At 44.7% G+C, this 26,990-nt stretch overlaps 1 protein-coding gene across 1 annotated transcript; it reads left to right on the plus strand.

Annotated features, from left to right (window-relative positions):
• Nucleotides 1–1,239: 1,239 nt before the first annotated feature.
• On the plus strand, nt 1,240–26,699 carry LOC110503247 (immunoglobulin superfamily member 10). The gene is made up of 10 exons (XM_036961712.2): nt 1,240–1,467; nt 2,521–2,802; nt 4,411–4,540; nt 8,365–8,755; nt 9,470–10,240; nt 10,506–12,446; nt 16,525–18,234; nt 18,496–19,396; nt 23,067–23,433; nt 23,632–26,699. The coding sequence occupies exons 2-10, from the start codon at nt 2,558–2,560 to the stop codon at nt 25,180–25,182; spliced, it is 8,007 nt and encodes a 2,668-aa protein (XP_036817607.1). The 5' UTR covers nt 1,240–1,467; nt 2,521–2,557; the 3' UTR covers nt 25,183–26,699.
• Nucleotides 26,700–26,990: the final 291 nt, after the last annotated feature.

The raw sequence follows: 26,990 nt of genomic DNA on the forward strand, positions 1-26,990 counted from the left end.
CGCTACATCCGGGACTAGCATTAGCATTGTGATGGAAAGCCCCTGCTTGTCTGAACACGATGCGCAAACATCCGGGACTAGCATTAGCATTGTGATGGAAAGCCCCTGCTTGTCTGAACACAATGCGTAACAGCCGGGACTAGCATTAGCATTGTGATGGAAAGCCCCTGCTTGTCTGAACACGATGCGTAACATCCGGGACTAGCATTAGCATTGTGATGGAAAGCCCCTGCTTGTCTGAACGCGATGCGCAACATCCGGGACTAGCATTAGCATTGTGATGGAAAGCCCCTGCTTGTCTGAACACGATGCGCTACATCCGGGACTAGCATTAGCATTGTGATGGAAAGCCCCTGCTTGTCTGAACACGATGCGCTACATCCAGGACTAGCATTAGCATTGTGATGGAAAGCCCCTGCTTGTCTGAACACGATGCGCTACATCCGGGACTAGCATTAGCATTGTGATGGAAAGCCCCTGCTTGTCTGAACACGATGCGCTACATCCGGGACTAGCATTAGCATTGTGATGGAAAGCCCCTGCTTGTCTGAACACGATGCGTAACAGCCGGGACTAGCATTAGCATTGTGATGGAAAGCATATTTCCCCTGCTTGTCTGAACACGATGCGCTACATCCGGGACTAGCATTAGCATTGTGATGGAAAGCCCCTGCTTGTCTGAACACGATGCGCTACATCCGGGACTAGCATTAGCATTGTGATGGAAAGCACATTTCCCCTGCTTGTTTGCCTTTTGGCCAAAAACTATGGCTCTGCAAACAGTGTAAAGGAAGGTTGTCGTAGTTTTGCGAGCCAATGCTTACTAGCATTTGCACAATGACTGAAAGTCTACAAGCACAGTAGCAATGCAAAGGAGAGTGAAGTTGCCCCTACAAGCATTTCGCTACACCTGCAATAACATCTGCTAAACACGTGTATGTGACCAATAAAATTTGAGATGCTGAACTCAGGTTTGCATTTTCTTATTTAACATTTTCTTAAATTCGCAGACGCTCTTATCCAGAGCAACTTACGTGAGAGCAATTATGGTTTAATGCGTTGCTCAAGGGCAGTTTGACAGATTTGTCCCCTGCGGTATGCTCGGGGATTCAAACCAGCAACCTTTCGGGTTACAGGCCCATGTTCTTAACCGCTCCTAACCACCAGGCTACATGTCCTTGGATTGGAGAGAAAGGGGGGTGGTGGGCTGATCCTAGATCTGTACCTAGGGAAATCTTCGCCCCGGAGCGGGGGAGGCAAGGGTGGGTGGAAGCTAGACATGAGCACTCATTCATCCTCCAGCACTCACAGTTCCCTGTGTTCCAGACACACAGGAGTGGTCTTGTAACGGGCTTTGCAACCAGAATCATTTCTCCTATGACTGGCTACTAGGATCCAACACTACCTAAATAACAGATTAACATGACATGTGATTCAAGGATTTGGATTCATTTGGCTTTGGCACAGGTAAGTGCGGTGAAGTGTGGATAACTTTTAATTGGATGACAGACTACAATATGGTAATTAGAAACACAGTGTTTGAATTTGAAGTATAAATACCATATTATCACATATCAGTTGTTTACTGTGTGTCTCTGGAAAATATTTCTGAACATAGAAGAAAAGCTAAAATCAAACCTGGACGTAAACTAACTAATCTAAACATCATGCTAATTGGTGACTTTAGATAACTTCATTTATGGAACAAGGTGTTTCATTAGCATGGACTCATAGTGTATTTTCAAAATAAGTCTCAGAGGTTTAGAAAAGGAGCACGACGGGGGATGATTAGACTACAACACTGTAGTACCCTGTAGACTTATCGCACAACCTTTCTCTCGGTGCATTGGGAAAGATTATATTTCACATTTTTATGTAATATATATATTTTTTTATGATACGACTCTCAATTACTTTATTTCAAACCTTGTTTTCATAACTCTTTGAATGTTCATCGATGTTGAAGTGCCTGGGCCTTTCATCTAAAAGGAGAGTTAGGATATTATCTACATTGATTTAGCAATTGTGTATATATTGTTAAAAAACTATTTCTGCTGATTTATCATTGCTTTGTATTTGCCAACTTAAAACTATGGACACAGACATACACACACATCTTCTCCCTCTTCTCTCTCTCTCTCTCTCTCTCTCTCTCTCTCTCTCCCTCTCTCTCTCTCTCTCTCTCCCTCTCTTTCTCCCCTCTCTAATACTCTCTTTCTCTCTCTCTCTCTCTCTCTCTCTTTCTCCCCTCTCTAATACTCCCTCTCTCTCTCTCTCTCTCTCTCTCTCTCTCTCTCTCTCTCTCCTCTCCCTTCTCTCTCTCTCTCTCTTTCTCCCCTCTCTAATAATCCCTCTCTCTCTCTCTCTCTCTCTCTCTCTCTCTCTCTCTCTCTCTCTCTCTCTCCACATCTCTCATTTTATTTGTACTTCACGTTCTCTTTGACACAGAATACACTGCATTCTTTGCACATATGTAATTAGTCCTTCTCTAATCAACCAACCCCCGTGTCTCTCCAACAGGTTGACATTCATTAATGAGAGGAGAAGAACCTGAGCCATGCAGTGTGTGACTGAGCGTGAAGCGCTCTCCCTCTCCAGAATGAGTGTGTGTACCGACTGCCGCTCATACCTGCAGCGGTGGCTGCTGACCTCTGTGTTTGTCTTGGTCGCTCTGCTACCAATAACCAGCGGCTGCCCCAAATCGTGCGCGTGCTACGTTCCCACCGAAGTGCACTGTACCTTCAGATATCTGACCGCAATACCAGGCCAGATCCAGACGGCTGTGGAAAGAATTAACTTAGGGTGAGAGTCAGACTCTCTCTGTCTCTCCGCTCTCCCTCTGTTTTCTCTCTCTCTCCTCTCTCTTTTTCAATGTTTATTAAAAGGTCTTTCTTGGCATGGGAAACATCTGTTTACATAGTCAGAGCAAATGAAATAGATAATAAACTAAATTAAAATAAACATAACAAAAAAAACAGTAAACATTACACTGAAAAAAGTTTCATAGGAATATAGACATTTCAAATGTCATTTTATGGCTATGTCCAGTTTTGTAATGATGTGCAAATAGTTATGGGTTGTATATAGTAGAAAGGTGTTTGTTCTTCACTGATTGCCCTTTTCTTGTGGCAACAGTTCACACATCTTGCTGCCGTGATGGCACACTGTGCTATTTCACCCAATCGATATGGGAGTTTATCAAAATTGGGTTTGTTTTTGAATTCTTTGTGGGTCTGTGTAATCTGAGGGAAATATGTGTCTCTAATATAGTCATACATTTGACAGGAGGTTAGGAAGTGCAGCTCAGTTTCCACCTCATTTTGTGGGCAGTGTGCACATAGCCTGTCTTCTCTTCAGAGCCAGGTCTGCCTACGGCTGGCCTTTCTCAATAGCAAGGCTATGCTCTCTGAGTCTGTACATAGTCAAAGATTTCCTTAATTTTGGGTCAGTCACAGTGGTCAGGTATTCTACCTTTGTGTACTCTCTATTTAGGGCCAAATAACATTCCACTTTGACCTGTTTTTTGATAAAATCTTTCCAATGTCTCAAGTAATTATCTTTTGTTTTCTCATGATTTGGTTGGGTCTAATCTTGTTGCTGTCCTGGGGCTCTGTGGGGTGTGTTTGTGTTTGTGAACAGAGCACCAGGACCAGCTTGCTTAGAGGACTCTCCTCCAGGTTCATCTCTCTGTAGGTGATGGCTTTGTTATGGAAGGTTTGGGAATCGCTTCCTTTTAGGTGGGCGTAGAATTTAACGTCTCTTTCCTGGATTTTGATCATTAGCGGGTTTCAGCCTAATTCTGCTCTGCATGCATTATTTGCTGTTTTACATTGTACATGGAGGATATTTTAGCAGAATTCTGTATGCAGTCTCAATTTGGTGTTTGACCCATTTTGTGAATTCTTGGTTGATGAGCGGACACCAGACCATAAAGGGCAGTGGGTTCTATAACTGATTCAAGTATTTTTAGCCAGATCCTAATTGGTATGTGGAATTTTATATTTCTTTCGACGGTGTCTAGATTGAATTTACATTTGTGGTCCTGGACTTTTTTTGGAACACCATTATTTTTGTCTTACTGAGATTTACTGTCAGGGCCCAGGTCTGTCAGGGCCCAGGTCTGTCAGGGCCCAGGTCTGACAGAATCTGTGCAGAAGATCTAGGTGCTGCTGTAGGCCCTCCTTGGTTGAGGACCCGAAACACCAGATCATCAGCAAACAGTAGACATTTGACTTCAGATTCTAGTAGGGTGAGGCCGGGTCTATCTCTCTTTTTCTCTCTCTCAGTCTCTCAGTTTTCTCACCCTCTATGAATGCACATACAGTAAATTTTAGTTATATATTAGACCGTTGATGTAGCATTTTGAGAAATAATAAATGATTCACTGTTTTCTCACTTTTCTGTCTTCAGGTATAACAGTTTAACAGCATTGAGGGAGAATGATCTGTCTGGGTTGAAACACCTGGAACTGCTGATGCTCCACAGCAACACCATTCACAGCATCGCTGACAGGGCCTTTCAAGACCTCAAGTCCTTACAGGTATAACCCATGACAGCACTGTCATAAAACACCTGTCGATATACAGGTAATAGAACCACGTGAGTACATGAGGGATACAAAGTATATATTGAAAGCAGGTGCTTTCACACAGGTGTGGTTCCTGAGTTAATCAAGCAAATAACATCCCATCATGCTTAGGGTTATGTATTGAATGGGTCATTAATATTTTAGCAGGTTATTATTTTGCCCATTATAAGATGACAATGCCCACATCCACAGGGCACAAGTGATCACTGAATGGATAGCTGAGCCTGAAAAACTATGTACAGTGCCTTCAGAAAGTATTTATACCCTTGAATTATTCCACATTCTGTTGTGTTACAGCATGATTTCAAAGTTTATTAAATATATGTTTTTTTCTCACCCATCTGCACACAATTTCCCCAGAATGACAAAGGAGCCCCACAAGGGTGTGTGCTCCGTCCCCTCCTGTACTCCCTGTTTTTAGATATTTGTACTAATGTATTGAAAAATAAATACAGAAATGTCTCATTTACGTAAGTATTCACAACCCTGAGTCAATACTTTATACAAGCACATTTGGCAGCAATATCAGCTGTGTCTTTCTGGCTAAGTCTCTAAGAGATTTCCACACCTGGATTGTACAACATTTGCCCATTATTGTTTAGTTCTGTCAAATGTGTTTTTGATCATTGCTAGACAATCCTTTTAAGGTCTTGCTATTGATTTTAAAGTAGATTTAAGTCAAAACTGTAACTCGGCCACTCAGGAACATTCACTGTCTTCTTGGTAAACAACTCCTGTGTAGATTTTACCTTTTGTTTAAAGTTATTATCCTGCTGAAAGGTGAATTAATCTCCCAGTGTCTGGTGGAAAGCAGACTGAACCAGGTTTTCCTCTAGGATTTTGCCTCTGCTTAGTTCCATTCTCTTTTTTATCCTGAAAATCTCACCAGTCCTTAACAATTACAAGCATACCCATGAAATCAAATCACATTTTATTGGTTGCATAGACATATAGTGTAGGGTGTAGGGAAATGGTTGTGTTCCTAGCTTCAACAGTGCAGTAATATCTATCAATACACAACAATACACACAAATCTAAGAAAGTGAAAGAATGGAATTAAGAAATATAGAAATATTAGGATGATCAATGTCGCAGTCCGATGTGGACGAGGGGCGTGCTCCCGCTGTTGTCTCCTGAAGTCCACGATCAGTTCCTTCATTTTGTTGACGTTGTTGGGGAGGTTATTTTCCTATCACCACTCCGCCAGGACCCTCATCTCCTCCCTGTAGGCTGTCTCGTCGTTGTTGGTAACCAGGCCTACCACTGTTTTGTCATCTGCAAACTTGATGATTGAGTTGGAGACGTGCATGGCTACGCAATCATGGGTGAACAGGGAGTACAGGAGGGGGCTAAGCATGCACCCTTGTGGGGCCCCTGTGTTGACGATCACCATAGTGGAGGTGCTGTTTCCTACCTTCACCACCTGGAGGAAGCCCGTCAGGAAGTCCAGGACCCAGTTGCACCTACCACTATGCTTGAAAATATGGAAAGTGATACTCAGTAAAGTGTTGTATTGGATTTACCCCCAAACTTTGCATTCAGGACAAAAAGTTAATTGGTTCACCACATTTTCTGAGGTATTTCTTTAGTGCTTCCTGTTGCAAACAGGTTTTGGAATATTTTTATTCTGTTCAGGCTTCCTTCTTTTCACTCTGTTAATTAGGTTAGAATAGTGGAATAACTACAATGTTGTTGATTCATCCTCAGTTTTCTATCACAGCCATTAAACTCTGTATCTGTTTTAAAGTCACCGGTGAAATCCATGAGTGGTTTTCCTTCCTCTCCAGCAACTGAGTTACTTAGTTGTTCTGTTGGTTGTTCTGCTAGTTGTTCTGCTAGTTGTTTTGCTAGTTGTTCTGCTGGTTGTTCTGCTGGTTGTTCTGTTGGTTGTTATGCTGGTTGTTATGCTGGTTATTCTTCTGGTTGTTCTTCTGGTTGTTCTGCTGGTTATTCTGCTGGTTGTTCTGTTGGTTGTTCTGCTGGTTGTTTTGCTGGATATTTTGCTGGTTGTTCTGTTGGTTGTTCTGCTAGTTGTTCTGCTAGTTGTTCTGCTAGTTGTTCACCTAGTTTTTCTGCTAGTTTTTCTGCTAGTTGTTCTGCTTGTTGTTCACCTAGTTGTTCTGCTAGTTGTTCTGCTAGTTCCTTGTGGTAATCACTGATCACTGAATTGAGTTTGGAAGTACGCGTGTATCTTTGTAGTGACTGGGTGTATTGATACACCATCCAAAATGTAATTTATAACTTCACCATGCTCAAAGGGATATTCAATGTCAGATTTGTTAAAATGTTTACCCATCTACCAATAGGTGCCCTTCTTGGCAAGAAATTGGAGAACCTCCCTTGTCTTTATGATTGAATCTGTGTTTGAAATGCAGTGCTCCACTGAGGGAGTTTACAGATAATTGTATGTGTGGGGTACAGAGATGAGATAGCCATTAAAAATAAATCATGTTAAACACTATTTATTGTGCACATTGTGATTCCATGCAACTTATTATTTGACTTGTTAATTATTCCTGAACTTATTCATGCTTGCCATAACAAAGGGATTGAGAACTTATTGACTCAAGACATTTCAGCTTTGGAATTTTATTCATTTGTAACAATTTTGAAAAACATAATTCCACTTTGACATTATTCGGGGATTGTGTGTAGGCCAGCAAGATTTTTTTACATTAATTTTACATTCAGGCTGTAACAACAAAATGTGGAACAATTCAAGGGGTGTGAATACTCTCTGAATGCACTGTATACCATATGCCATGGCCGTCTCAGTCACCAGATCTTAACCAAATTGAACACTTATGGGAGATTTGGGAGAGGCGCCTGAGACTGCATTTTCCACCACCAACAACAAAGGATGGAATTATGATGTCACATCCCTCCAATAGAGTTCCAGACACTTGTAGAATCTATGCCAAGGTGTTCTGTTCTGGCTTGGTGGTGGTCCAAATATCCTATTAACACACTTTCTGTTGTTGTTTCTTTTATCACCCCTATATATACACCACTTAGAAGACATTTTGTATCCAAATCCACACCCACATCATTGTTGAAACAATTGGTGGTCCTGGGTATTGAATCCACTATCCTGGCATTGAAAAGCACCATGCTCTACCAACTGAGCTACAAAGGATCCTTTATGTTTGTAATACGTTGACTCATTTGATTCAGATTTGCTCATATCCCCATTGGCAGACATGACAATGATTTTGTTAAATGTATAACCTACTACATTCATAACCTCATATCATTCTTTGACAGAGTAGACTTTTTCCCCCACCAAGCTAGTGAAGCCAAAGAACTGAGCATGCTAAGACATTAATAAAGTCAAGTTCTTCCTTCCAGTAACATCTTTCAAATCCACGTGTAATTCATCTTGGAAAATATATCACCAAATAAACAGCTGTGTCTTTTGTCCGTGGTGTTCATATTTTATTCCAAAGAAGTTTGTAGGCCCTGAGGGTTAACTGAGAAAGGGGTTTATAAAAAGGCCTTGGACATGCATCACTTTACAACTGCTTTGAGTTACTCTTATTTAAAAAAAACATTCACAACAGCTGACTTCTGGAAGTGCTCCCAGGCAGAACAACCTCACATCACCTCTGGCCCGGATGATTTTTAGAACACTGTTTTTCCTAATGAAGCGCCTCAAACACGTTAGCCGTGGTCGACTCTCGCTCCAGGGGTCTCTATGTATGACTATAACTTGTATTAACTTGTATATTTTAACTTGTATATACTAACTTGTATATTTTTCAACGATGTGCCTTCAGGTCCTGAAGATGAGCTATAACAGAGTGAAAGAGATCAACAAGGACACCTTCCAAGGCCTGGAGGGCCTGGTACGACTCCACATGGACCACAACCTCATCGAGTTCATTAACCCGGAGGCGTTCTACGGTCTCACCATGTTACAGCTGGTCCACCTGGAGGGCAACCTGCTCCAGCAGCTCCACCCGGATACCTTCATCACGTTGAGGCACAGCCAAGTGTTCAAGGTGTCCTCCGTCAGGAACATCCACCTGTCTGACAACCTCCTCGCCAGCCTCCCCAAAGACGTCTTCACTGGCTGCTCTCAGCTGGAGAACATCTATCTCCATGGCAACCCGTGGTCCTGCGACTGTCGCATGGCTTGGTTCCCAGAGTGGGCTGAGATAAATTCAGGTAAGGTTACATTAGATTTCTGTCTGCAACGTTCTGAATGTTTGATTTAACTGAGTACGCCCTGTTGACAGTTACTGTACATTAAAAAACCAGGCAGGCTCAGGGTGGCAGGTAGCAGAGTGGTTAGAGCGTTGGGTCAGTAACCAAAAGGTTGCTGGATTGACTCCCGGACCTGACAAGGTAAAAATCTGTCGTTCTTCCCCTGAACGAGGCAGTTAACCCATTGTTAACCTGTTAGGCCGTCATTGTAAATAAGAACTTGTTCTTAAACTGACTTGCCTAGTTAAATAAAGATCTGGTGGAATCTCTACATCCATGAATTTATACCATGGAACAGAGTGAAAAATGTGTTTCTTCAGTAAATTGATGTTGCGTGGGACAGTTTCCAGCAGGAAAACCCTGCTTCTCCAAAGAAGACAGATGCATCTTTATTGCTGGAAATACGTATTTTTCACTTTTTTCAATATCAGCATCAAGAGGTACTTAAAAATACTAAAAATATATATTTTTATCAAAAATGTAATAAATAAGCAAATGTAGATGGATCTAAATCTAAATTTAGACACTCATGGATCATTTCTTAATACCAACCAACTTTGTGATTTAGAGCATTATCATAAACAACATTTGAAAGCATGGGAAATAGGGAACCAACCCCTTAATAAATGATGACTAAAAACGACATATCGATTCAGTAATGACCTTGTTTTCCAGGTGTGCTGAAATGCAAGCGAGACAGGAAGTATGCCAGAGGTGAAGCCTGCCCCGTCTGTGAGACCCCTTCTCCCATTCGAGGCAGGAGCCTCATCCAGCTTCCCGGTGACTCCTTCACCTGTACCAAACCCTGGATCCATCCCCATCTGAAGCAGAGGAACGTCAGCCTGGACGAGGGGGATTACACCCCTGTCTCCCCCCGGGACTTCATCGCTCCCATTGGATCCCTGCAGATGAACCTGACAGATCAGTTCCACAATGACGCTAGCCTTACCTGCACAGTCCAGAGACCATCAGCCATGGAGAACCTGACTCTAACCCAGGTGGAGGAGGGGGAGAAGAACGTGACCATGCTCTCCACCACCATCTCTACATGGCTGGTTTGTAATATTGACTATGAGCACATCCAACAGCTCTGGCGCATCCTGGCTACGTACAGTGACGTTCCCATGAAGCTAGAGAGAGGGTTGATGCTCTCCAGGACCCCAGACATGATCTACAAGTACAGCCAGATCAGACCAATGGAGGGACATGATGAAATCCACACAGATATCGAGGCTGATATTATAACTTCACCCGCGTGGTTGATGCAGGGAGAGGTTAACTTTCAGCTGGACCGTACCACGACCACATTCTCCACTCTGCACATTAAGTACAGGTCAGTGGTTAACCTGCGTGTGGAGAACAAGGTGTCGCAGAGGAAGGACCGATACAGCTGGACCATCATCAAACGAGACAACCAGACTCAGACTGAGCACTCTGTCCTCATAGGTGGGTGTTGGGCAGAGATACAGCCCCCATACAATGCTTTTTGATGCTTGTTGAAAAGGGCTACATCAAAGCAATGCATGGTTAATATGTGTCTTGTTCATGACTGAGCACTCTGAGTCCTCATAGGTGGGTCCTACAATACACAATGTGTTGTGGATGAGCAGAAATGTGTCCATATGATGTATGTAACATACTCTCAGAGCTACAATATAGCAATGTCCATTATAAAATCAATTCATTCATATGATTCTTGTTGTAATTACAGGTGGGGTGGTGGAGCTCAACTGCCAGACTTTGGGGGAGCCAAAGCCCTCTGTAGAGTGGATCTTATCGGACGGCAGTAAGGTGCGGGCGCCCTACTCAAGTGAGGACCGCAGGATAGTGATCACCGTTGATGGGAGGCTCACCCTGAGAGGAACAGACACCTCAGACACTGGCCTTTACCGCTGCATCGCCACTAACTACCTGGACGCAGACGTGCTCAGCTTCCGGGTCACCGTGCTGTCTCCCGATGTGGAGGAGGAGGAGGTCAACGGGGTCAAGCTCTCACGGCCTCTGGGCCAGAGCCTGGTTCTAGACTGTGGGTCCGCAGGCAACCCTGAGGCCTCGGTCCAGTGGATTCTACCTGACCACACAGTGCTGGATAAATCCTTTGGGAACAGGAAGCTCTATAGGAACGGGACTCTAGGAATAAAAGATCTGACCTCCAGAGACCGGGGGTTTTACAGGTGTCTCAGTGCTAACTACCTGGGGGTGGACCTGCTGACTTCCCAGGTGACAGTTACTGGGGAGGGGTACAGGAAGGTGACAGTGGTGGATAGAGAGGGGTCAGGGGTGGAAGCTGGGGTTGAGTTTGAGGTTGGCGGGGGCATAGAAGAGAGGGAGGATTCCCAAAGTGAGATCCCTTCCTCCAGCCCCTCTGACAGAACCATCAAGGAGTCCAGGACCATCACATCAGATAGGCCGTACCCCAGACTCAGGTCCTCCTCTCAGGGCAGAGGATCAGGAGGCTCAGGGGGGAGGCGGAGGGGCCCAGCCAGCAGTAGACGCATATGGAGCAACAGGAGGGTCTTTGATCAAGCCTCCAGGAAAGTAGACCCCCAGAGATTTGCAGAGTTCATGAAGAAGGCTCAAGGTGGTTCAACAATGAAGACAGAGAGGGAGAAAGAAAAAGGAGTTTCTGAGACTGACATGTCTGCGGACGGGGATGCTGGATCTGGGGAGGGTCTGTCTCATGAAGATGGACTCGTTGTTTTACCAACCAGCGTCATGACAACCACAGATACTCCAGATGAAAGAAAGATGAGTGTAACTGCAAGCAGAGAGAACGTAAACAATCAGAATAATGTCATGGCAACCACCGACAACAGTGAAACCAGTTTCATGACAACCATGGAGATCCCAGATGACATTCGGACTAGTTTCACTGTAACAACAGAAAACACTGACAGAGTGATGACAGAGTCATACAGCCGGTCAGACGCCACACCCATCGAGTCCACATTCACCCACGGACCCGACATCACAGGGAGTATCAGTGGAACTCAGAGTGAGGCAGTCACACCAAACATTCCCAGTATCAGTAGGTCTAGTGGAACTAGTGGGTCTAATGGTGAGTCGTACGCTCTGGAGAGGAACATGACGGTACCCCTGAGGCTACCCGTCACTCTCCGCCTCACCGTGACCGACACCACAGACGAGACCCAGATCCTATTCTCCGGAGAAGCACCTGCAGAAGCAGAGACCTCCACCGGGGCTGCGAGATCGCTTGTCGCCGACCCCAACGTCACCCCCATGATGGACAGTCCCAGGTCACCCCCCAGAGGGCCTGAGATCCACACAGCCACTGACCCAGACAGCCAGACCACCTTCACTGCAGTCACCACCACCGAGAGAGAGCAGGATGAGATCACCTTCCACACCACCCAGAGGATCAAGTCCCCCCGTCTGCCTGCAGGCTCCACCATCATCTCCCGCCAGCAGATCCACATCATCCCCCCTAAGAATGGCCGAGGAGGAGGAGGAGGAGGAGGAGGAGGAGGAAGAGGAGGAGGGGGCCGGAGGAGGAACCATCCAGGCAGGAGGAGGTTTATCAAGCCCAACCGAATCACAGACATCCAGTCCATCCTGAACAAACTCAAACAGCCCACCACGGTGAAGAAGCAAAGCAACAACACAGTACCCTACACTATGGAGCTGACCACAGGTACTTTTTGTCATGTTGTTCAAATATGATATGTAGTTTCTACACTATGGATCTGATCACAGGTACGTTATCCCAAATGACAAAAATGTGGTATATTACACGTATGCTAAAGTATACTTAAATATAGAACAAATTTAAATAATATAATTCAAATGTGAAATGTACTTTTCTGGTATATCTTAAATATCTATAAATATATACTGAACAAAAATAGTTACAGTTCAGATAAGGAAATCACTTAATTGAAATAAATAAATTAGGTCATAATCTATGGATTTCACATGACTGGGCAGTGGCCCAGCCATTGGTGCACCTGGGATGGCATAGGCCCACCCACTGAGGAAATCAGCCAATCAGAATGAATGTTTCCCCACATAAGGGCTTTATAACAGACAGAAATACTACTCCTCAGTTTCATCAGCTTGTCTGGGTTGATCCCAGACAATGTTGAAGAAGCTGGATGTGGAGGTCCTGGGCGGCAGTTGTGAGGCTGGTTGGGCATACTGCCAACTCTAAAATGACGTTAGAGGTGGCTTATGGTAGAGACATTAACATTCAATTATCTGGCAACAGCTCTGGTGGACATTCCTGCAGTCACAATACCAATTGCACATTCCTTCAAAACTTGTGGCATCTGTAGCATTCTGTAGTGTGACAAAACGGCACATTTTAGAGTGGCCGTTTATTGTCCCCAGCACAAGGTGCACCTGTGTAATGATCATGCTGTTTAATCAGCTTCTTGATATGCCATACCTGTCAGGTGGATGAATTTTCTTTACAAAGGAGAAAAGCTCAATAACAGGGATATAAACAAATTTGTGCACAAAATCAGAGAGAAACTTTTTTTTGTGTGTATGGAACATTTCTGGGATCTTTTATTTCAGCTCATGAAACATGTTGCGTTTATATTTTTTGATCAGTATACTATCATCACGCTTCAATACACGTATTAAAAGTTTAAATTAATTATTTTTCAGTCTTTTAGTATACTATATGTTCACTATCGTTAAACTTAAACATTAAAACTGTACATTCATTTCAAACGCTTTAAAATTATTTTTGTATATTAATTTAAAATACACTTATATATATAAAGATAACTAAATTATAGTCGTTGCATAAGTTTTCAGCCCCTTTGTTGCGTTAAGAATACATTAGTTCAGGAGTAAAATGTGGCTTAACAAATTACACATGGACTCTCTGTGTGAAATAATAAGAGTTCCACATAAAGAGACGGCAGTGATTGGTTGATGGGTAACAATATCAAATCAGACATTGAATATCTCTTTACGGATGGTCATTTTAAAACTTCTTGACACACCCATCCCGTTAGCGGGATCATTTCCGTCAACCACCGATGAATTGCAGAGCGCCAAATTCAAATTAAATTACTAAAAACATTTAATTTTCATGAAATCACAAGTGCAATATAGCAAAACACAGTTTAGCTTGTTGTTAATCCACCTGGCGTGTCAGATTTCAAAAAAGCTTTTTGGTGAAAGCATACCAAGCGTTTATGTAAGGACATCTCTCTCAGCAGACAAAACATTACAAACAGCTAGCAGCCAAGTAGATTGGTCACGAAAGTCAGAAAAGCAATAAAATGAATCGCTTACCTTTGATGATCTTCGGATGTTTGCACTCACGAGACTCCCAGTTACACAATAAATCTTCCTTTTGTTCCATAAAGATTATTTCTATATCCAATACACCTCCATTTGGTTGGCGCGTTATGTTCAGAAATCCACAGGCTCGAGCGGTCACGACGGGGCAGACGAAAATTCCAAATAGCATCTGTAAAGTTCGTAGAAACATGTCAAACGTTTTTTATAATCAATCCTCAAGTTGTTTTTACAATATGTAATCGATAATATTTCAACCGGACTGTAGCTTCTTCAATAGGAGAGAGAGAGAAAATGTCTGCTCCACTCTGCTCCAATTATATGCATATTCTAGCTTCTGGGCCTGAGAAATAGGCAGTTTCATTTGGGTACGTTTTTCCTCCAAACATCAAAATACTGCCCCCTACACTCAAGAGGTTAATAATTATGCTGTGGATTATGTATTAAACCACCCAGACACATCAAAGATATATAGTCATACTCCTGAAATGAGCTGGAGTGAAACTTCTCAGGGATGTTACATTGAGGCCATTGGTGATTTTATAACAGTTACAGAGTTCAATGGCTGTGACGGTGAAATCAACAACACTGTAGTGATTCCAAAATAATGACAGAAATTACAACGTGAAAAGAAGAGTACAAATATACAAAATAAAAATAGTATTGTATGCAACAAGGCACTAAAGTAATGCTGTAAAAAAAACTGCAAAGAAATAAATGTTTTGGCCTAAATGCAAAGCCTTATGTTTGGGGCAAATTCAACACAACACTGAGTAACTCCTGCCTTATTTCAAGCATGGTGGTGGCTGCATCATGGCATTGGTATGCTTGACAATCTGCAAATACTGGGGAGTTTTTCAGGATAAAAATAAACGGTTTGGAGCTAAGCACAGGCAAAATCCTAGAAGAGGACTTGCTTCAGTCTGCTTTCCAGACACCTTTCAGCAGGACAATAGCCTAAAACACAAGGCCAAATTTACACTGGAGTTGCTTACCAAGAAGACAGTGAATCTACTTGAAAATACATGACAAGACTTGAAAATTGTTGTCTAGCCATGATCCCCGACCTCTTGACAGGACTGGAAGAACTATGAACAGGATAAAGGGTTAATATTGGGCAATCCATGTGTGGATTGGATTGGCTCTCAGAGACTTACCCAGGAAGACTGGCCAATGTAATCACTGCCAAAAGTGTTTCTATAATGTATTGACTCAGGGAGCTGAATAGTTATGCAACAACTATATCTTAGTTATTTAATATCTATTAATCTTTACAAAATGTTAAAAAAATGTTTGCGTAGATTGTTGACAAAAAAAAACATTTTTTAGGAAATCAATTTTAATTCCACTTTGTAACGATAACATTTTAAGAAATCCAATGAAGACCTTTGCAAGGCACTGTAATTTCAGTGGCAATAATGAGTTTTGAAAATACTTTCTTAATTCCAGTTCAGAAGAGTGCAGAGAAAGTTGACAATGATAACGATTGTTTATTCCACATAAGGTAGCATGCACAGCTGAGGAAAATGCTTCCTGAGACTATACTTTTTCATATCTCAAGTAAATATACTTAAGTATACTCAACAAAAAAAAAAGTATATTTAACATAAATGTCCACAAAATATATTAAAGTATACTTTCAAAAATGCATTTGCAAAATGTTTTGCATATTACCCAGCATCCTTTTCTGCAGCTGAAGTTTCCATTTATAATATGATATTGTTCTTTATATTTGGGTAATTCAAATGGTTTTGATGTTCATTTTCAAACTGAATAACTGAATAATGTTGTACTTTTAATTACACATCACATTTGACACATTACACATTTTATTGAAATGTTCATTTATCACCATGTGAACAGCTAAAGTGTAAAATACCAAATGGTGAAGTTATCAAAAGCGTAACTTGTAGTTTGCTGCTCCAGCCACAACTGCTTTGTAAATAGCACTGGTAAATGAAAGTTACCTTTACATGGCTAATTACAATAACTAATGTGGTTAATGAGTAGAAGTCTATTTGTAAAATTATACTTGAAACATGTACTTAAATTCACTTTTTTTGTGAAGAAAATACAGGAGTTATAATAATTAATGAGAAATATACAATAAAATGTACTTAAGGTGTATTCAACGTATATTTGTTTTGCTCTATATCTAATATACTAAGATTTTTTTTTTAAAAAGCATCCCAATTTACATAATTTTAAATGTATTTAATCAAATTAAATGCTAATGAAATACAAATAAAATTGACATTAAATGTATTTAAAATCATTTTATATATACTTAAATATTGTTATACTTGTCATGTTGTTCAAATGTGTTATGTCGTTTCTTGTCTTTGATGTTGACATTAGCTTTGTTGGTGAGACTCTTGAGCTTTGAGGAACAGCCTAAAGATCATGATGATGATTATGATGATGATGATTCATTGTTATTATTGTTGCTATTTCAGACTGTGACTGTGATGAGGATGGGAAGAAGAAGACAAGTGGTCAGAGGGTCGTCACACCAAAAACATTGCCTAAATCATCGCCTAAAGTCCCTAGCTCCTCTCTAGGAAGAACAGAGAGGCCCATCTCTACAACACTGGACACTCCCACCACCACATACTCAACAGAAGACCCCACCACCACCCAGCCCACCTCCGCTGACTCTCAGTCCGGAGGTGAGGTATCCAGCGACGACATGACCTCCTCTGAAGCCCCAGAGTCTGACCCAACACACCATCCTATGACGAGCACAACAGATGAACCAACAACCTCCACCATCACAACCACAACCGCCTCCAAGGTCGTACGTGGTAAGATCAACTGGGACAGGCTGTTTGGGAACAGGGCGAGGCAGAAGGAGAAACTCAACGGGCTACGTAAACCAGCCAGGCCCTCCACCACCACAGAGGGTTCAACAACGGTCCAACCCACCACCACCGCAACTACAACTACAACCGCACTGCCCACCCAGCGGTCTCTGGCTGAACCTGTGACAGAGTCATCGTCTAGAGCAGGTAAACACAGAGAAACCCCAGAAAGCTCATCAGACGATGACTATGGAGATTCATCGCCTGACTCTGAGGCATCTACCACATCCCAGCCTGGCACTAGCCGTGGAACTACAACCCCAGCCTGGCACTACAGGTACTCCAACACCACAGAGTCTTCCCCAGACACCCAGACTATCGCTACTCCACCCACAGAAAAACCTGCCCCAAGAGAAGACACAGATGAGGCCTCATCCTCTGGGTCTGAATCCGGAGGGTCAGGGGGGTACCTATCCCGTAGATTTGGGGGAAACCGGAGACCGAATGGAGGGTCAGGGGGCAGGAGGCCATTCAGGGGCAGGTGGACTTTCAGAAAAACCATAACAACTACCGAAGCGCCCAGCACCACCACGGAAACAACAGAAACCATCATTGAGACCACCGTGGAGACCACCACATATCCCACACGGACCGTCTCCGTCTCCAAGCCCCTGTACACGCCTTCCAGGGAATCAGAAAGGTCTGCAGTGACTGTGTCCACTGACTTGACCTCCGTGGGAGAAACCACCACAGACTCCGACTCATACGAAGATGAGAACTGGACAGACGAGCTGGAGTCCACCACTATCCGTCCACGAGCCTACACTTCCACCACCAGGCCCAGAATGACTTCCAACACACCTCATCCAGCCACCACCTCAAGGCCTTACACTACATCATCAACCCACGTACAGACTAACACCGACCCCATCAGAGTGAACACTAACATCAGGCTCCCGTCAGGGAGAGACAGTCCTTACCACATCACACAGAGACCCATGATCAGGAGAACCAGGCCAACGGTGTCCAGTAAACGGACCAGACCAAGCCCAGACAAGACCCTGACTTTTGACACACTGACTGTTCTGGAAGCAGAGCAAGGGCACACCAATGGCCCCTACAGCAGCAAGGACATAGACAATGCCATCTCCAACGCCTATACCCACATCACCGGCTATGATACGACAACCGCTAGCATTGTGGGCTTTGAGCCATCTACCAAGGACATGCTCACCAAGCCCAGGATTGTGGGAGGCAACGCGGCAAGCTTCACTGTCCTGTCCAACTCAGATGCCTTCCTGCCCTGTGAAGCCGTGGGCAGCCCTGAACCCACCATCAGTTGGAAACGCTTCTCTTCAAGCACGGGTAAAAGGGTATATTTAGCATGTTATAAAACTAACTTTGGAATGAAGTTGTACTGAAGTTATACTGTATTTACATATTCTCTCTCACTCCCTCTATCTTGCTCTCTTTCTCCCCCTCTCTATACTCTTACTCTCACTCTCTTTCTCCCCCTCTCTAATATTCTCTCTCTCTTTCTCCCCCTCTCTCTCTCTCTCTTTCTCCCCCTCTGTAATACTCTCTCTCTCTCTCTCTCTCGCACTCTCGTTCCTCCCTTCCTTTCAGGAAGCACAATGACCATTAAGGGCAAGATGGGCAAGTTTGAGGTGTTCCAGAACGGCACTCTGTCCATCCAGAACGCCAACATAAAAGACCGTGGCCAGTACCTCTGCCTGGCCGAGAACGATCAGGGGTCGGACAAGCTCCTGGTCACCCTGTCCGTAGTGGCCTACCCCTCACGCATCCTGGAGCCCAAGGTACGGGAGATCAAGTCCCACTCTGGGAAGACAGTGGAGATGAAGTGCAAGGTGGAGGGCCGCCCCACCCCTCTGGTCTCCTGGATCCTGGCCAACCGCACCCAAGTCAGGGGCCACAACTCGGACCCCAGAGTGTCAGTGACCCCAGAGGGCACTCTGCTCATCAAGCAGGTGTCTGTGTATGACCGGGGCCACTACAAGTGCATCGCCAGTAACCCAGCAGGAGTCGACACTGCCACTGTCAGACTGCAGGTGGTGGCAGCACCTCCTGGTATCCTGGAGGCCAAACGACAGCAGGTCCAGGCTGGTGTGGGTCAGAGCCTGTGGTTACCCTGTACCGCTCAGGGCAGCCCCCAGCCCACCGTACACTGGGTCCTCTATGATGGGATGGCGGTGCTGCCCATGAAATCCTCTGTGGACCCCAGGGTGTCTGTGTTCGCTAACGGGACGCTCCACCTGACCGATACAGCCGCCACGGACAGTGGGAAGTACGAGTGCATCGTCACCAGCTCTACAGGGTCGGAGCGCAGGGTGGTGACGCTGACGGTGGAGAAGAAGGAGATGGCTCCTGAGATTGTTGAGGCGTCACACCTCAGGACGGTGCTGTCGTATGGTGACCAGCTCAGGCTGAACTGCTCGGCCACCGGGGACCCCAAACCCAGGATAATCTGGAGACTACCCTCTAAGGCTGTGGTGGACCAGTGGCACAGGTAATGAGGACATGATCTGTAGTATATACGTAATCACACAGTCTATTCAGGGACATACACGCCAGCAGATCAACATACACACACACTGAAAGGTATCCAGGTGCTCTGTGCTACAACACAGCTGTTTAAACACACCAAAAGATTACATTACAACTTCGCCCCAAAGGATTTAGTTATATTTCCAGTGTAGAGACCTAAAACTGTGGAGAGACAAGAATCGTGCCTCTTCAGTACAAGGTGGAATAAGGATCAGAGCAGCATAATGTTATTTTGATCACCAGCCTTTCCTCCTTCGACTGACTCAACAAGCCACTCCCCACAATCCCTGCAAAGAGTAACTGTTATTATTATTATTATTATTAATTATTATTATTATAAAAACAAAAGGTAAATTAATATTGTATCATGTAGTTGAAGTGACTTGCTGCAGTGCAGCTCAGATTGTCTCTGAGGAGTGATGTATATGAATGGGTATCTGATCAGTACAAGTTTAAGTTAGTCCATCCACAGCACTGAGCACCTAAGTTTGAAAATGTAGAGAAACATGGATTGAAAACAGAGGCTTCAAAAAATAAAGCCAGGAGCCTCCTGAGTGGCGCAGTGGTCTAAGACACTGCGTCGCAGTGTAAGCTGCACCACTAGAGATTCTGGGTTTGAGTCCAGGCTCTGTAGCAGCCGGCCGCGGCCCGGGAGACCCATGGTGGCGGCGTACAATTGGCCCAGCGTCGTCTGGGTTAGGGCAGGGTTTGGCTGGCAGGGATTGTCCTATCGCACACTAGCGACTCCTGTGGCGGGCCGGGTGCGGTGTACAGTGTTTCCTCCAACACTTTGGTGCGGCTGGCTTCAGGGCTTTGTGTCATGAAGCAGTGCGGCTTAGTTGGATCGTATTTCGGAGGAAACACAACGGAAGTTGCAATGATGAGATAAGACTGTAACTACCAATTGGATACCACGAAATTGGGGAGAAAAAGGGGTATAAAAAAATAATAAACAAAAGTTTTTAAATAAAAAAATTAGCCAGTCTCGGAATCTGACCTGCCAGGCTGAACACATCATGCAGATACATGTAAAGACTTGCTCTGTTATTTGTATAGTCAGAAATACACTACATGACCAAAAGTATGTGGACACCTGCTCGTCGAACATCTCATTCCAAAATCATGGGCGTTAATATGGAGTTGGTCCCCCCTTTGCTGCCTTAACAGCTTCCACTCTTCTGGGAAGGCTTTCCACTGGAGGTTGGAAAATTGCCCCGGGGACTTGCTGCCATTCAGCCACAAGAGCATTAGTGAGGTCGGGCACTGATGTTGGGCGATTAGGCCTGGCTCCCGGTCGGTGTTCCAATTCATCACAATGGTGTTCAATGGGGTTGAGGTCAGAGCTCTGTGTAGGGCAGTCAAGTTCTTCCACACCGATCTCTACAAACCATTTCTGTATGGACCTCGCTTTGTGCACGGGGGGCATTTTCATGCTGAAACAGGAAAGGGCCTTCCCCAAACTGTTTCCACAAAGTTGGAAGCACAGAATCGTCCAGAATGTAATGGTATGCTGTAGCACTAAGATTTCCTTTCAGTGGAACTAAGGGGCCAAACCGAGATTTTGCATCCGCCAAACCCAGATTAGTCCTTTGGACTGCCAGATGGTGAAGCGTAATTCATCACTACAGAGACGCGTTTCCACTGCTCCATAGTCCAATGGCAGCAAGCTTTACACCATTCCAGCCGATGCTTGGCATTGAGCATACACTACATGTGAGCATCTTAGGATTGGAAGCCCAATTCATGAAGATCCCACCGAACAGTTATTGTGCTGACATTGGAACTCGGTAGAGAGTGTTGCAACCGAGGACAGACAATTTTTACGGGCTACGCGCTTCAGCACGTGGCAGTCCCATTCTGTGAGCTTGTGTGGCCTTCCACTTTGCAGGCTGAGCTGTTGCTGCTCCTAGACATTTCCACTTCACAATAACAGCACTTACAGTTGACCCAGGGGGCAGCTCTAGCAGGGCATACATTTGTTCGGCAGCATCTGATCTAAAGCTACATGTTAATGTAATATCTCTCCTTGGACAAAAGGTACAGACTGTAGTGTTCAAATGAACCCATAACACGTCATCTTATCACAAGCCGTAGCATGCTGTTAAAACCCAATGAATTCAACCCAGTATAAATTACCTTATTAAGCCTCTCAATCTTTTCTCCATTAGCAGTTGTTCTTAGCTGGGGGAAAAAACTGAGACCAGAATAACTGAGGGGGGTATTTGCCAGAATAACAAGCCAATATGACGGATTTTAGACTGGATATCGACACGAACAAGGACTAAAAAGATGAACATGAGAGTACCAGAAGAACATTGGCTTCCTGGTTGAGACATTTATCTTGCTCCTAATAATGTAGCTGACATTCTGTTATGTATCCTCTCTGCATGCAATCACTGAAAAAAAAGAAGTTGTCCGTATTATGGAAGTCTATTTGGAACAGAGACTTATGTAAGCACACATTGGCAACAAAAAAAACACTTCCTTTGTGAATGTCGAAGAATGTAGTGCCTAATGGTTTGATTCACTGTTCAGTTCATCAAATCATTATTCCCCCCTATATCATTAACTTCATTATGCAGATAATGACACTTAGTGGAATGTTTTTCCCTCTGTTTCTTGACCGATTTAAACTGTTATGAGGCTGGTGAGGCAGCCCTGACGTGTTTTTTATTAGTCTTTTATTTTTTTCTGCAACTGCTGTAGGATTCGGAAAAAGCCATTATTGTGAGTCATTGTCAATGGTCTTGATAAAAAGACAGAGCTGATCTGCTGTAAGCCAGCCTGGCCCTGCCAGGTGAAATAGAGTGATCTGCTCTAAGCCCGTCTGGCCCTGCCAGGTGAAATAGAGTGATCGGCTGTAAGCCCGTCTGGCCCCTGTAAGAATGACACATTCCATGTATGTTTTATGGTCGATTGATGGATATACCAAGCAGGAGGACATATACTGTAAGCTCCACAAGGATGAAAAGTCATTAGATTTTGTTGATGTGATGACATGACTGCTGCTGTTTAAAAAATAACATTTCACCCAGTACATGACCTACTATACTTCTGTATGTTATTGTAAAATCAATAGGAAGTAATATCATATAAAGCAACATTCTTTCTCTACTCAACTCTTTTTAATTTGTTGTCATCTACAAATGATGACTCACTGAATCTCCGTTTGGGTATTGGTTAGCCTACAATTAGGGTGTGGAAATTTTAAGATTATTTTGCTCTTCACTCATAGTCACTTAGTAGCCTCCTCCTGACTGGTCACGTTGTACAGCGCCATATTTTCCTAAAGGAAACCCTAAGTGTTTTGTTTTTCTTGGAATAGAAACACAATAATATTAATCAAATTAATGAAGCTACATTTCTTCAAATCAATCCCATATACTATGTTCTTGCAAAAAAAAAGGTTTTAAATTCTCTAATACAACCAATTTTTAAAAACAGTCAAATGCTTCTCAAAGATGGCTTCTGGGGGTCAAACTAGAACTAACTAGCATTAATGGCAAAAATGGCTGACACTTAAATAACGTGCCATAGAATTCTGCGGCAGCCCGCAAACTGTGCTGCAGTACGAAGTAACTTTTAAAGAAAGAACCAATGTACCTAATTATTTTTCACATCTCTTTATCCAGGATGGGAAACAGGATCCAGGTCCTGGACAACGGTACTCTGGTCATAGACTCTGTGAGTGACAAGGACGCTGGGGACTACCTGTGTGTGGCGCGCAGCAAGGTGGGAGACGACCTCCAGCTCATGAAGGTCACTGTGTCCATGAAGCCAGCCAAGATCGAGCCCAAGACATACAGCAAGAAGCAGGTCCCCTACGGCAACGACCTGAAGGTGGACTGCAAAGCGTCTGGAGCCCCGGAGCCAGAGATCTCCTGGGGTCTACCAGACGGCACCGTGGTCAACAGCGCCCTGCAGGCAGACAGCAGCAGTGGAGGGGGACGCGCACGTCGATACATCCTGTTTGATAATGGCACGCTTTATCTCAACCAGGTGTGAAATCTACCTGAACACTAATTAGTTAATGCATTGGCTTGCTAGGAATAATGGGCTGTATTCAATGTTGCTAACTCAATGTTGCTAATTCAATGTTGCTAACTCAACGTTACTAACTCAACGTTGCTAGATGTATTTCTTCTCTGTCTTTGTAGTCCACTGACTCTGAACTGCTGGTACTGTGTCTGTCTACAGGTGGGCATGGCGGAGGAGGGAGACTACACGTGCTATGCCGAGAACCAGCTGGGCAAGGACGAGATGCACGTCCACATCACCGTGGTGACGGCAGCGCCACGGATACGGACGCCCAGCCGGACCTACGCCCAAGTGAAGCCTGGAGGTGACATCCGCTTCGACTGTGAGGCCACGGGCGAGCCCAAGCCCAAAATCCTGTGGATGCTCCCTACCAACGACATGATCGCAGCCTCCAACGAACGCTACCTAATGCACGTCAACGGGTCTCTCGATATCCGGGACGTTAAGCTTAGGGATGCTGGTGAGTACGTGTGCATGGCTCGCAACACCGCCGGGGATGACAGCAAGGTTTACAAGCTGGATATTGACGGAAACCCTCCGGTGATCAATGGCTACTACCAGAACAGGACCGTGGTGAAAGACACGGCTGCTAAGTACTCCAGGAAGTTCATAGACTGCAAGGCCGCTGGAGACCCGCCTCCGAAGATCACCTGGATCATGCCGGATAACATCTTCCTGAATGCTCCGTATTTCGGCAGCAGAATTATTGTCCACCACAACGGAACGCTGGAATTCCGGAACGTCCGTCCGACGGACATGGCGGAGTTCATCTGCATGGCAAGGAACGACGGAGGGGAGGCGGTGATGGTGGTACAGCTGGAGGTCACTGACATGCTCCAACGGCCCATCTTCAAGAACCCCTTCAACGAGAAGGTGGTGACCCGCATGGGCAAGACCACGGTGCTGAACTGTTCTGCAGATGGTCACCCCACACCAGAGATCATCTGGCTGCTGCCTAATGGGACCCGCTTCACTGGCAGCCCGGACCGGGGCTCGCGCCAACACCTAGGCAACGACGGAACCTTCGTCATCTACAACCCCACGAAGGAGGATGCTGGGAAGTACCGCTGTGCCGCTAAGAACTCGGTGGGCTACATTGAGAAACTGATAGTTCTGGAGGTGGGCCAGAAACCTTTAATCCTCACCAGGCCCAGAGGGATCATACGCAGTGTGTCTGGGGACCCTCTGTTCCTCCACTGCCTGGCAGATGGCAGCCCCAGACCCAGCATCTACTGGACCATCCCTGGAGGCCACACCCTGGCCAGGCCGCAGGTCCATGGACGCCACCAGCTGATGGAGAACGGGACCCTGGTTGTCAAGGACACCACCCTCCACGACCGGGGAAACTACGTGTGTCGGGCGTGGAACGACGCTGGCGAGGCAGTTCTCACAGTGCAGGTCATCATCATCGCCTACCCTCCCCGCATCACCGCGGGACCCCCTCCCACTGTGAGGGCGGTGGCGGGGGCGCCCATCCAACTCAACTGTGCCGCCATCGGGATCCCAAAGCCAGAGATTACCTGGGAGCTGCCTGACCGCTCTGTGCTCTCCACGGCGGGGAAAGGGCGACCCACGGGCAGCGAGCTGCTCCACCCACAGGGCACGCTGATCATCCAGAGACCCACCACAGCAGATTCTGGCACCTACAAGTGCCTGGCCAAAAACCACCTGGGCACGGACTCACGGGTCACGTATATGCGTGTGCTGTGAGGTCCAGCGCTGACTAAAGGGGAATATAGAACCCCTGGACTATAAACTCTAAACAGACACAGAAACTTTACAGAGTGTCCTACAATGTACAATGTCAGGACAGACTGTTTTCCACATGTGGACTTGTGAGGAGCGGGGTTTGTGGAACAGTTTGACCACGGTACAGCTCACATCAATCAGCCAAGAGCAGAACCGGATTATTGAGAGGAGGAGGAGGGAATGGAGGAGGGAACGGAGGAGGGAACAGAGGAGGGAACGGAGGAGGGAACTAGAAGAAAGGGAAAATGTACAGAAAAGGATCTGTTATTTTCCAAAAAAGACGGACTAGACGGCTGTTATTCTTATTGTAACATAGTCAGAGGTCTGGAAACTCACCACTGGTTCTCTTTTGTTTTGTTTTTTAAAGGGTCTAGAGACTGGGTCTGACAGTGAGGCTACATGTTTTAAAAGGGTCTAGAGACTGGGTCTGACAGTGAGGCTACATGTTTTTTAAAGGGTCTAGAGACTGGGTCTGACAGTGAGGCTACATGTTTTTAAAGGGTCTAGAGATTGGGTCTGACAGTGAGGCTACATGTTTTTAAAGGGTCTAGAGACTGGGTCTGACAGTGAGGCTACATGTTTTTTAAAGGGTCTAGAGACTGGGTCTGACAGTGAGGCTACATGTTTTTTAAAGGGTCTAGAGATTGGGTCTGACAGTGAGGCTACATGTTTTAAAAGGGTCTAGAGATTGGGTCTGACAGTGAGGCTACATGTTTTAAAAGGGTCTAGAGATTGGGTCTGACAGTGAGGCTACATGTTTTAAAAGGGTCTAGAGACTGGGTCTGACAGTGAGGCTACATGTTTTTTAAAGGGTCTAGAGACTGGGTCTGACAGTGAGGCTACATGTTGACAGTTCTGACCCAACACTATACTGTTACAGCCTATGGAGAGAGAGGAAGACAGAGAAACTCACTCACTACGTTCCCTCTGGACATCGCCTCAATGTCTCTTTTTTGGTTGTTTAGTGACTGATTTGCTGCAATGACAGAGAGAGATAAAAAAAATAACTATTATGAGAATGTTTCTACCTATTCTGACTTTACTGCTTGTTTATATACAAGGCAGTATATTTTTATGGATATACATATAAATATATATTTCTCATATACATATTACACTGGATTATCATACAGGTTTTCATAATACATTTCTCACATTTGTAAATGTGGATATTTTTGAATGAGCTTTGTTAGTTTGTCATGTTAATCCCTATCTCCCCTATCATGGTTTAATGGGCATTAATACCAACTTTTATGGGTGTGAAATTATAATTTACACAGTATTCAGTGGCATTATACGAACTGTCAACTCCCAACGTAAATACTCTCAACGTAAATACAATTATTATGCATTATTGATTTCATGTAATAATATATTTATGCCGTTTGTAGCTAATAACGACTTTGTGGAAATTAATTGGTGCTTAGGTGTAAATGAATGGTACCCGGGAGATGAAATTAAACCGAAGATGGATCGTGTTTCTTGTCCTGTATTTTGTCCTGTTTTGTCCAATGTGAAGCTAATTGAGCTAACTGAAGCAACGTGGTTGAGTTGTTTTGAGTTGTGATCAAAGGGGTCAATTTTGAGCACTTTCTAAGAATATAGCTCCCAGAGGTCCACGTAGTTGGAATAGGGTCTTCAGCCAGGCCACTATGAGGTTGGAGGCTATGGGTTTTGTCCCAAAGCAGTTTTTGTTGCTCACTGTTCGGAGGTAATTAGGAGGGAGGGGTCATTAGGAACAGCACCTCTGTTCCCTGTAGAGGAGGGGG

Source organism: Oncorhynchus mykiss, chromosome 24 (assembly GCF_057628025.1).
Source record: "Oncorhynchus mykiss isolate SJ-2025 chromosome 24, ASM5762802v1, whole genome shotgun sequence".
In the NCBI taxonomy this organism is placed as follows: domain Eukaryota; kingdom Metazoa; phylum Chordata; class Actinopteri; order Salmoniformes; family Salmonidae; genus Oncorhynchus; species Oncorhynchus mykiss.

Coding starts and splice junctions, on each gene's coding strand:
- LOC110503247 (XM_036961712.2), top strand. CDS start 2,558: ATGCAGTGTGTGACTGAGCGTGAAGCGCTCTCCCTCTCCAGAATGAGT. Junction 4,541..8,364: donor AAGACCTCAAGTCCTTACAG/GTATAACCCATG, acceptor ATGTGCCTTCAG/GTCCTGAAGATGAGCTATAA. Junction 8,756..9,469: donor GTGGGCTGAGATAAATTCAG/GTAAGGTTACAT, acceptor CTTGTTTTCCAG/GTGTGCTGAAATGCAAGCGA.